Source organism: Saimiri boliviensis, chromosome 4 (genome assembly GCF_048565385.1).
Source record: "Saimiri boliviensis isolate mSaiBol1 chromosome 4, mSaiBol1.pri, whole genome shotgun sequence".
Lineage (NCBI taxonomy): Eukaryota > Metazoa > Chordata > Mammalia > Primates > Cebidae > Saimiri > Saimiri boliviensis.
Genome location: NC_133452.1, coordinates 25,417,577 through 25,429,930, shown reverse-complemented (window position 1 = coordinate 25,429,930; position 12,354 = coordinate 25,417,577). Strand labels below are relative to the sequence as shown.

The 12,354-nt window shown below is 39.3% G+C and overlaps 1 protein-coding gene across 12 annotated transcripts in view; it reads left to right on the top strand.

Moving 5' to 3' along the window:
* UTRN (utrophin) overlaps nt 1-12,354 on the top strand; it is a 589,012-nt gene that overhangs the window by 198,350 nt on the left and 378,308 nt on the right. For all 12 annotated transcript variants that reach the window (XM_074397323.1, XM_074397322.1, XM_074397326.1 and 9 more), the window contains 4 exons: nt 1,186-1,299; nt 1,925-2,080; nt 7,262-7,432; nt 10,020-10,199. In XM_074397323.1, coding sequence (XP_074253424.1) covers nt 1,186-1,299; nt 1,925-2,080; nt 7,262-7,432; nt 10,020-10,199 — 621 coding nt within the window. The remainder of the gene's footprint in view (nt 1-1,185; nt 1,300-1,924; nt 2,081-7,261; nt 7,433-10,019; nt 10,200-12,354) is intronic.

Genomic DNA, 12,354 nt, shown 5'->3' with positions numbered 1-12,354 from the left:
AAATGTTAGTTTCTAGAAGCTGAAGACATAAAGTAAGTGAGTTTGATGTCAGTTCCTGGCCAAACTGTAAGACCCAATAAACGACTAGAGATCTTTTTTTTTTGAGACAGAGTTTCACTCTTGTTATCCAGGCTGGAGTGCAATGGAGCAATCTCGGCTCACTGCAACCTCCACCTCCTGGGTTCAGGCAATTCTCCTGCCTCCACCTCCTGAGTAGTTGGGATTACAGGCATGCGCCACCATGCCCAGCTAATGTTTTATATTTTTAGTAGAGACGGGGTTTCACCATGTTGACCAGGATGGTCTCGATCTCTTGACCTCGTGATCCACCTGCCTCGGCCTCCCAAAGTGCTGGGATTACAGGCTTGAGCCACCGTGCCTGGCCCGCCCAGCTAATTTTTGTGTTTTTAATAGCGACGAGGTTTCGCCATGTTGGCCAGAATGGTCTCTATCTCGTGATCCACCCACCTTGACCTCCCAAAGTGCTGGGGTTACAGGCATGAGCTACAGAGCCTGGCCCTTATTTGCGTTCTTTAAAGCCCAGTTCCAATGTTACCTTCTCTGTAAAGTCTCTTTCTCTTTGCAAAATGTTTTGCTTTTGCATTTGCCTTTGAACCCCTATCACCATGCATAGTAACTGGATTATATATACAGTGGGTGCTTAATAAATGTTGGGTGAAAGAATGGAGCTGAGCAGTGGTCTGTGCAGGGTTTTCAGATAAAAAGGCATCCAAACAGCAGAAGTGAGAACCATCTGTTGTATTCCCTCCACTGTGCATTTGTTTATTTCTGCTCTGAGTCACTAACTTTAGAGAAAAATTGTTCTAAATTATATCAGAGCAAAATACTTTATGGCTGCTTATACCTAGAAATGCATTTTTCCCTGTAATTTGCATTTTAGGTTATGGCTAATGCTTGCATTTAAGCAAAAAGAGCTTGGTTCACTAGAGAGTGTTTGGAAATTTTAGAATTGTTACTAACCTGTCATCTTTTGAGTATTTCAGTCAAGAATGAAAAAAATAATTATTTTCAAAGTTGGAAGGTTTAACAAAAGAAATAAATAAATGAAAACAATACTATCAGAGCTTTAAAAAGTTGCCTTTGTTCCAGTGGCAGTGGGTCTCGAGATGTGGTAGGCTGAATGTCACGGAGTAATATCCCCCTCTGTTATCTTGTTTGATTTAGGCTGATTCAACAATCATTGAGAAGTGGATTGACGGCGTGAAAGAATTCTTAATGAAACAGCAGGCTGCTCAAGGAGATGACACACATCTACAAAGGCAGTTGGACCAGTGCTCTGTGAGTTCTGCTGATCTGGGGAACTTGTCATAAATAACATTTTCTTTTTTTTTTTTAAATGTGATTTGCTGCTATTATTAAAATTGTGAGAATATAACATAGCATTAAATCTAGATAAAATATCTTTCATCTAAAAACTTTTATGACTTTATAGCTAACAAAAGAATGATGGAATCTTCATGTTTTTATTTTTGGCCATGGTGATAGAAATTCTGAGAGGTTATAGAACAGAGAACAAGAAGAATTTTAGTTCATTAGGAGTCATTGTATATTGCTTTTCTTGTGCCACATGGTGAGGATTTAAGAAAAACATATTTAACAAATGAATTTGCCAGTAGTAGTGCATGCGGTTTATATTTGGTGAAATCATCAGGCTTCTCTACATTAATTAAAAGACTATTCCCTACTGAGAGTCAAGTATTTCCACTCTAATTTGGCAGATGGCTGTATCAAGCACCCAGGTGAAATGAATTTATTAAGGCACAATATTTCTTAAGTAGTTAGAAGTACTGACTCGTAAGCAGTCTGCTTCTAAAGTATTTCTAGGGAGATAATCAGACAGACGATGATTATGGCATCCACTTGTACAGTAATGAACTCAACATGGCCTCTTTTATATGTTCAGGCATTTGTTAATGAAATAGAAACAATTGAATCATCTCTGAAAAACATGAAGGAAATAGAAACCAATCTTCGAAGTGGTCCAGTTGCTGGAATAAAAACTTGGGTGCAGACCAGGCTAGGTGACTATCAAACCCAACTGGAGAAACTCAGCAAGGAGGTGAGTTTTTTAACATTACTATCTATGGTTTTCAAAAGATGTAGACTGTATAGCTTCTCTCAACAGACTAAATTTATTATGACCCATCCAGTTCGCAAAACAATGGTCTAGAATAACTCCAGCATGGGTTGTGAATTGGGGCAAAAAAAAAAAAAAAAAAAAAGGAATCATTTTTTAAATTAAGAGAGGATATTAATTGTCCAGTTTGGCTCAGGGCTTACCCATTTTTTTTTCTGAAATCCGGTTTGACACACATTTATGACATTTGCTCTACCCCTAAAACAGTTGAGTGTGACCATTTATTTTCTTAGCAAATGTTTCTTAATTAGTTGCCATGTGCCAGGCATCATTGCAGGTACAGCATTGAACAAGGAAGAAGAAACTCCTCGTTAGGAGCTTACATTCTAGTGAAGCAGATGGATAACAGATAATATGGAGGAATGGCAAGGAGTTAGGGCTAGGTGGGTTATTTCAAATAGGGCGTTCAGGGAAAGGCTTTCTGAGATGGGGGCGTTTGAATGGAGAACTGAGTTAAGTAAGGATCGAGCCTTGTAAGGTTCAGATAACACTCAGGCATGAAGAAGAGCAAATTTTAAAACTTTATGGTGGGAATGAACTTGGTCTGTTTATTAAGGAATGAAAGCAGTGTAGCTGGAAAAGAGCAGAGAGGAGTTAGGGAGTTGGAGAATGGTAATATTTGAGGGTAGAGGAAGGCAGAGGATGGATTAGCTGCGGCCTTGGAGGAAAGGACTGGGATTTATTTCAAGTATGATATTACACAGAAATTAATTTGAAGGTTTTGAACAGGGACATGACATGTGATATTAGATCTTTCAAGATCACTTTGGCCTTTTGTTTCATGTTTTTAGCAACGGTGCCTTGCTCTGTCACCCAGGCTGGAGTGCAGTGGCACGATCGTAGCTCACTGCAGCCTTGAACTCCTGGGCTCAAGCAATCCTCCTGCTTCAGCCTCCCAGGTAGCTGGTACTATAGGTGTTTACTACCATCCCTAGCTAATTTTAGAAATTTTTTTGGGCCAGATGCAGTGGTGCATGCCTGTAATCCCAGTACATCGGGAGGCTGAGGTGGGTAGATTGCCTGAGTTCTGGAGTTTGAGACCAGCCCGGGCAACATGGTGAAACCTTATCTCTATAAAAAATACAAAAATTAGCCAGGCATGGTGATGTGTGTCTATCATCCCAGCTACTTAGGAGGCTGAGGTGGGAGGATGGCTTGAGCCCAGATGGTGGAGGTTGCAGTGAGCTGAGATTGCATCACTGCACTCCAGCCTGGATGAAAGAGCCAGACCCTGTTTAAAAAAAAAAAAAAAAAAAGCAGCATTGTAGAAATGGGGTTCTGGCTCAGTGCTTTGGGAGGCTGAAGCAAGAGGATGGCTTGAGGTCAGCAGTTCAAGACTAGATGCCAGTCTGGTCAGATGCTGCTGACCTTAAGCCATCCTCCTGCCTCAGCCTCCCAAAGCGTTGAGATCACAGGCATGGGCCACTGCACTTGGCCTCTCTTGGCTTTCGTTTGAGTAGTTTGCTCTGGGAAGGCAAGAATGAAAACAGAAAGAATTGTCATGAGATTACCACAGTCTTGAAGAGAGAGGATGACCCCATGCACTAGGGAGGCTAGAGATGTAGTGATGGAGGGCATGAGAAATATTCGATTTGAAAATAAAGAGGAGACCTAGGTAAATAATTGGAATGTGTGATGGAAGAAAAGTGAATGGTCAAGGATGGCTCAGGATTTTTGCACAGCTTCCACTTTGTGTGAATTGTGGTGCCATTTACTGCAATAACGAAGGAGGAGCTTCTGTAGGTGTAGTTGAAATGATGACTTCCATTCCGAAGGGTTAAATTTGATGTTAGAAGCTAAGGAAGAAAGATCAGCAACTGGGAATGTGGGTTACCAGATGCTAAGTGGAGAAAGCTTTTCACAGTGCCTAATGCTGAGGATTGCAGGGTTCAATCAAAACTGAAAATCCAGCTTTGAATTTGATAAGAAGGAGGCATTTAATAACTTGAGAAAATAGGGTCAGTGAACTGGTGGGGAAAAAAGTCATAGTGAAGAGTGTCGAGGAGCGTATGGGGACTGAGGAACTGGGACACTACGCATAACCAACTTTGAGCAATTCCTCTCTTCAGAGGAGCAGAGAAATGGTTGGGTGTTGGTGATAGGAATCCAAAGAGGTGGTTTTGTCATTTTTAATAATAAGAGATACTGCAGATATTTGCATGCCAATAGAAGGACCTCACCTAGAAAAAAAAATGATGAAGCAGAAAGAGATGGATATAGGAGAATTTCTCAAGTTAGGTCTGCGATTATGCAAGGATGAGATCCACCGTCTAAGTGAAGATATTGGCTGTGAGATGTGTCTTCTTTGTGGTAATGGAAGGGAGGAAATGATATAGGAACAGCAGATCTGGGAGGTATCCTCTCCCGATTGCTTTGATTTTTGTTAGTGGAACAATAGTGAGGCTTTATATAGCTGAAATGAGTGACAAAGGAGTGAAAATAGAGGATTCAATGTGAAATACAGGCATACTCATGGAGATAGTGCGTATTTCTTAATAAAATGCTTTTGTCTAACGTTTGGATCAGAAAAATTTATATTTGTATAACTGAATATTTTGCTTTGTTTTTGTTGTTTTACCCCAACTAACTTATTTTGAACTTGTTCAAACGTAAAGAAAAGTTAAAAGAATGATAAAAAGGAAGAGCTGTATATCCAGAGACTTGCTAATGCTTTACCACATTTGCTTTCTCTCTGTTTCTGCCCTTCTCTTTACACACACACGTGCACATACACACCCACACCCACACCCACACCCACACACACCCTTTTTTTTGTACTTTTGAACAGGATGTTGAAAATATCATGCCACTTCACCCTGAATACTCTAGCATGATTCCCCAAGCATGAAGGCATCCTTGCGCAAAACCACAATACCATGATCACACTTAAGAAACTAATAATGTTACACTCTCATCTCTTATCCTAGCTAAATTCAAATTTTTCTCGATACGCTGTAATGTGATGGCATATGCCTTATGGAACTGGGGTTTTTGAGAAAATAAATAGAGAAAGTGGTTTGAAAGTGGCAATGAGGATTGAGGAAGGTAATAATTAGAAGTTTGTATCTTCATCCATCCATCCATCCATCCGTCCATCCATCCATCCATCTGTCCATACATTCGTCTGTCCGTCCATCCATCCATCCATCCATCCATCTGTCCATACATTCGTCTGTCCGTCCATCCATCCATTCATCCATCCATCTACATACATATGACTACAAAGAATTCATTGTAAATTACTTATTCAAAACATGGGAATAAATATATGGGAAATTTAAAATGTCCTCAGCAAGGAGATAACCACATGTGTGAATAATTATTTAGAACATTTCCAGACGATTGCATTACATTGACTAGCAAAAATGTTGAGTAGTTTTGAGCAAACATAATTTGGCGAAATTTTCATTTTGCTAAAAAATGACAGGCATATAAAACAAATCAACAAACAAAGATAGTCTATATTTCTTCTATTATATTCATGATATCCTGAAAAAAAAGGGAACATTTTAATGTCAAAAAAAATAGAAAGTATATATTCTCAGGATAATTAAAGATAATTTTGAGGGTTTTTTGTTGTTGTTGGTAAGCGTATGGTTGTGTCTTTATTTTCTTCCTTTCTCATTGGATCTGTGAAAATTATATAGCTGACTAATGTTCAAAAAGTCCATGTACAGAGAATTTTCTGGAAGTGGGGCCCTGGAATCCCTCTCTCTGTTTCTCTTTGTGTATGCGTACATGCCTGTATATTAGTGAAAAGCTCACCCTGGTGATCAGGCAGGCCTGGGTGTGGGATTGTGAGTGTTGCTGGTACCAGCTCCTTGGTTACCATACCTGTGGGGACAGTAGAAGGAAAGCTCTGGTTTGGTCCTGCCTGTTTTTATGCCTGAGATCCTATCTGGAGGTAGGAACTGGGAAAGCATCCATCTCTTGCTTAACTCGAACTTATGTGAGAACCATCCATTTCCTGTGCTGGCCTTTGGTTATTGCCAACTAGCAGCCAAGCAAGCCCTGGCAGGATGGCCTCTACTGTGGCGTTTAATTTGAACATCAGGCTGAACCTGCCAAGGAGGGGTTGGACGGCCACTGCAGAACGCTGTCTTCTCTCACAGGAGAAGTCAGTTTGTAGTTATGGGAAGCGGGCGCTCTGAAAATATTTCCAGACTTCTCTGAAATTTTTAAGTTACTGAATCAAAATCAGACAACTATTTTTTACTGTAACTTTTTTGCGTCTGCGTGGCATATGCGAATATAGTAGATCTCAAAACCAAAATTGTGTAGAGCAGTGTCTTATGACATTTTTAATAGCAGACTCTTCCTCCCTATTCTTTAAAAGTGAAATGTTAATGGGAAATTCAGTTGAAAAGAAGAAAATGAACATTTTGGTTACTTCTAGGTTATTATTATTATTATTACTATTATTTGAGATGGAGTCTCACTCTGTTTCCCAGCAGTAGTGCGATCTCGACTCACTGCATCCTCTGCTTCCCATGTTCAGGCAATTCTCCTGTCCCCGCCTCCCAAATAACTGGGACTACAGGCAGTAGTAGTCTAAGGAAGTTCAAAACCGTCATGTAGTAGAGAAAGCTAAAGGGCAAAGTGAAAGTCTGTTTTATTTATTTATTTATTTTGCCAATACCTGCCACCAGGCCTGGCTAATTTTTGTATTTTTGGTAGAGACGAGGTTTTGCCATGCTGGTCAGGCTGATCTCAAACTCCTGACCTCAGGTGATCTGCCCACCTTGGCCTCCTAAAGTGCTGTGATTACAGGTGTGAGCCACCAAGACTGACCTGCTTCTAGATTTTTTGTTTTTGCTTTATTTTGTTATAAACAGCGCTACATTAAATTTACCTCATATATGTGCTTTTACTGTTACAGATTAGATTCCTACATCTGGGATCAAAGTGATACATTTTCAATTATTTTCATTATTGCTTATATTCCACAGCATTAGTATGAAATGTATGAGTTGTTACTTGAATTTTAAAACATGCAATTCATTGTGGAATGTTATCGCTGTGCCTTTAAATATTAAGAGCTAAAACTTGACATTGAAACACATTAACATTTGTTTATTTGGGGGAATGGTTTTGCCTTTGTAGATCTCTACTCAAAAAAGTAGGTTGTCTGAAAGTCAAGAAAAAGCTGTGAACCTGAAGAAGGACTTGGCAGAGATGCAGGAGTGGATGACCCAGGCCGAGGAAGAATACCTGGAGCGGGATTTTGAGTACAAGTCACCAGAAGAGCTTGAGAGTGCTGTGGAAGAGATGAAGGTGAGGTGGGGACAACCAGTCCCAACAGGCTTCCTGGCTCCCTCCTCCTCTTAAAACCAGCCCACCAGTCATCTCTCCAGCTGTCAAGCACTCTATGCACAGAGCATCTTTCACAGTAGGTTTTTGAATTAAAAAAAAACTTAAAAGGGTGGCTGCAATGATTTTGGCAGAGGAAGGAAGCCAGGAGGCCACGTGTTTTGCTTGGCCCATGAGTTGAGTCCATGAGGGCCTGTGAGACAAGCTCTTAAGTTCGACCTTTGGGAGGCTACAGAGAATGACTTAAAAATCTCTGGTAGTGAGTGTGAAGAAGAATGATCACTTCTTTAATTCAGGTAAATACACATAACATTGACCATTTTAATGTTTTCTGTTTTTTTTTTTTTGAGAGGGAGTTTCACTCTTGTTGCCCAGGCTGGAGTGCAGTGATGCACTGTCAGCTCACTGCAGCCTCTGTCTCTCGGGTTCAAGCAGTTCTCCTGCCTCAGCCTCCCAAGTAGTTGGTATTACAGGCTCCTGCCACCGCACCTGGCTAATTTGTATTTTCAGTAGAGACGGGGTTTTGCTATGTTATATGTTAGCCAGGCTGGTCTCAAATTCCCGACCCCAGGTGATCCGCCCACCTAGGCCTCCCAAAGTGCTGAGATTACAGGTGTGAGCCACCACACCCGGTGGCCATTTTCATTTTTAAGTATACAACCTGGTGTCATTAATTGCATTCATCACTATCTATTTCCAAAAATTTTTATGAAGAATTGTTTTTTTGTAAAGGGAACAAAAGAGACCTCCCAAGTTGTCTGGAGTTTATCCTTATTTTCTTGGGTACTAATCTTCCAGTTAATACATACGGTACATGTGAACACCAGCGTTTCATTAGAGCAAGTGGGAGTAGCGGTAGGGATGCATCAGGGGAGTTCATATTAGTTGGATTCACTGGGAACATTTCCTGTAAACTTGTACTTCTGTGTCGATAGTCTTGAACGCTCTCTTTTTATATATAATAGAACTGGGCATTGTTCCCAAATTTCTAACACAGCTTCAGCTGTCCTTGAGTGTTCAAGCCAAAGGAGATCATCTTTTCAAAGCTTTCTTTTTCCTATAAGCTTAAGCAACACAGTGAATGTTTTACCTCAAAGTTAACTTGCCTAGAAGTGTAGCTAAAGCGAATATCTCTGTGCAGATTTTTTCAAAAAGGGGATTAGATGACATTCATGCATTATTATACGTGAATCAAAGTACATGTGACAGGAGGCTTGTATGGAAGTTGTATTTTCACTGAAACATCTTTTTGTAGGGTAGCTCTTTTTGAAAGATTTAAAAAATACTCAGCCCATAAGGTATTTTTAAATAGGCTCCCATGTTAAGAATTGTGTCATTTATTATCTTTCTTAACACTATTGGCATTGTGGTTCTGTGGATTTTCAAAGTTGCCATAGATGAGATTTGAGAAAAATGATATTTAACTATTTGGGCAACATTTTACTTATTTTTATTCTTTCAAACAGCCATTAGGACTTACAAAACTGCTACACTTAATTACTTCCTTAGATTATAATCTAATAAAGTACAAAACCATTAACTAGTAGAGAAAACTAAAGGGGAAAGTGAAAAAAAATTTTTTTAATATTTTGCCATTAAATACTTTTGCACCAACCTAATAGGCTGATTTTCCTGTATGTGAGATTGTTTCTCTTGAGCACTGAGAAAGAGCTATTTCTGGATTAGATCAACTCAGTCTAACTTTGTCATTAAAATTCCATTAATTAACAGAAGGGTACATGTGCCTATGTTCTAGTGTTCCAGAGTTTTAAAAATAGTTTAAATTATTTAGAGAACTTTTAAAAAAGGGTACTTCTACCATAGTGTACCCCAATTTTTGTGAAAATATGTTTATCACAGTATAATCAGCTCAGACCTCCAGTGATCAGTTGAAATTCACTCAAATTCTGATCTTGAACCCAGACTTTGAAAATACTTCATGTCAGTAAACATAATTTGGGTAACGTATGTTAACACTGCTGTTAGCAAATTAAAACATTTGTGTGGGTTGAGTAAATTGGATGCATAAGTGAAATTTTAGAATTAGCGTTCTTAAATTCTAAACACTTAAGTTCTAAACACTTAAGTTCTAAACACTCACTGGACTGGGTACAGTGGCTCACGCCTGTAATCCCAGCACTTTGGGAGGCCTAGGCCAGTGGATCACCTGAGGTCAGGAGTTTGAGACCAATCTGGCCAACATGGTCAAACTCCACCTCTACTAAAAATACAAAAGTAGCTGGACATGGTGGCACATGCCTGAAATCCCAGCTACTAGGAGGCTGAGGCAGGAGAATTGCTTGAACCAGGAGACAGAGGTTGCAGTGGGTGAGACTCCATCTCAAACAAACAAACAAACAAACAAACAAACAAATAAACCCCACCAAACAAACAAACTCACAAAGAAGCACTCACTGTTACCTAAATAACGTTCCTGTTCGGCAGTTAGAATCTTCCAGATGTTTTAACTTTGGTTTAATTCTTGAAGAAAATAATTGGTTACTGAGAAAAGGAGACATTGTTCAAGTTCATTCATCCTTTCTTGGAACAGAGGGCAAAAGAGGATGTGTTGCAGAAAGAAGTGAGAGTGAAGATTCTCAAGGACAACATCAAGTTATTAGCTGCCAAGGTGCCCTCTGGTGGCCAGGAGTTGACGTCTGAGCTGAACATTGTGTTGGAGAATTACCAACTTCTTTGTAATAGAATTCGAGGAAAGTGCCACACTCTAGAGGTATGTTACTTTTTTTTTTTTTTTTTTTTTTTTTCTGTGATGTATTTCTGAAATCCAAACTCTGTAATGTTCGGGCCATTTTCAAATCTTGGAGAAAACTTTTTATTTCAAATTCTGGATCATAAAGGAAAAATAGTTCTGGGGGAATAGGTTGATATAAATGAAAGAGGGATTGAAAACAGGAGAACAAAATCTGTCCCTAATTATCAAAAGGTTTTTGGGCAGGTCATTTTATATCTTCGGGCTGGACTTTTTTTTGCATGTGCAATCAAGGTTTTCATGTAACAGATGATCTGTGGGGCTGGTTCCAGTCCAAAAATTGCAGAGCACATTGCAAGCATCTCTTCTGTTTTGCCTGGTTGAGTACACAGGGAGGAATTATTTTCTTTTGAGTGGTGTCTAAAGTACAAGAGTCATCCGAAGGAAAAACAGAACAGAACTAAAATATGCTACTGTTTTACTGGGCCTTAGATGAAATACCTTATTTTCCCCTCCCTGGCCATTATATGTAAAATATAGATGACTCTGTAAAATTTTTTAAAACTAAGATCAAGTTTTCGCTTGTTTGTTTTTATAGCAGTATGACTTTTGTTATTGCTTGTTGGAAGATTTAAGAAGCTTTCAATTTACAACAATTTAATTTACATTCAATTCTACATAAAACAAATCATTGTATTGTGGTAAATCTTGAAATGGTAAAAAATGGCAGCTGCAGTATTTAACCTAAATATTTATCATTCATTCATTTGTAAATCCATGCATATCTTGTTCTAAACTAATTTTGTGCTAAGATAAGTTTGTATCATTGAGGCTAGTTAGTAAGAAAGATACTTGATTTGGGGTCAGTCTGCTTCTTGGGAGTGGTCTTCTTTAAGTCATCTTTTCTTTCCCATAAGAAAAGAGATCATGCTTGCATCTGAGCAGATTTTTGTGTTTTTTTTTTTTTTTCTTGTAGAAATAGGGGGACTAGAAACTATTTTTTCTTTTATTTTAACTCAGGGATTGGCAAATTATGGCTGAGGGATTTTTTTTTTTTTCCATTTTGATTTGTTTCAAGACAGGATTTTGCTCTGTCATGTGTGCTAGGGTGCAGTGGTGTGATCACAGCTCACTGAAACCTCAGACTCCTGGGCTCAAGTGACCCTCCTGCCCCTGCTTCCTGAGTTAGCTATGATTGCAGGCTTGCAATGCCACACCAGCTAATTATTTTTATTTATTTATTTAATTTTGGTGGAGATGGGGGTCTCACTATGTTGCCCAGGCTGGTCTTAAACTCTTGGGCTCAAGCCATCTTTCTGCCTTGGCCTACAAAAGTGCTGGGATGACAGGCATGAGCCACTGCACCTGGACTGGCTGAGGGGTTTAAATATAAGTTATAGTTTGTTTTTGGATACCTTGTTAATTAAGAATGGTTTATATATTTCTCAAGGGTTGTACAACACACTCCCTACCTCCAAGAAGAATCTGCGATGGGAACCGAATGTGTTCCCCAAAACCTAAAATATTTGTTGTCTAGCCCTTTGTAGAAAAACGTACTGCTTCCTAATCTGGTAAGCACACTTCATATGGAGTGTGGACCAGCAGGTGCCTTTACTCATTCAGTACATCCAAAAGAGGACAAGCCCAGGAGGCATCCAGCTGAGTTCTTTCTCCTAAACTTACCACTCAAATAAGTTTCTCTTGTAATAAGTGATTATGAATTTATAAATGTATCCACCCCCTACACGACCCCTGGGTCCCTGCTCTGGAAACGTTAGAGGGGAATGAGTGATCAAAACCAACACAGTAAGAATAGTGTAACTCCAGTTTTGATGTTTTGATAAAATGCGGCTCTCTTCTTATATAGACATGTCTTCATACATTTAGAAAAACGTTGGGAAGGCTACCCTGCAGACTTTTACATCAATTAGCTCTGAGTTGGAACTTGGTGGGGCCCAGAGGATTTCTATTTTCTATGAAGTGGTTTTTTTTAAAAAAATTTATAATGTGGAGCAATTTTTTCCTTCTGTTCAAAAAACAAACTTTTTTTTTTTTTTTTTTTTTTTGAAATGGAATTTCACTCTTGTTGCTCAGGCTGGAGGGCAGTGGCGTGGTCTGGACTCAATGCAACCTTTGTCTCCTGGGTTCAAGCGATTCTCCTTGCTCAGCCTCCTAA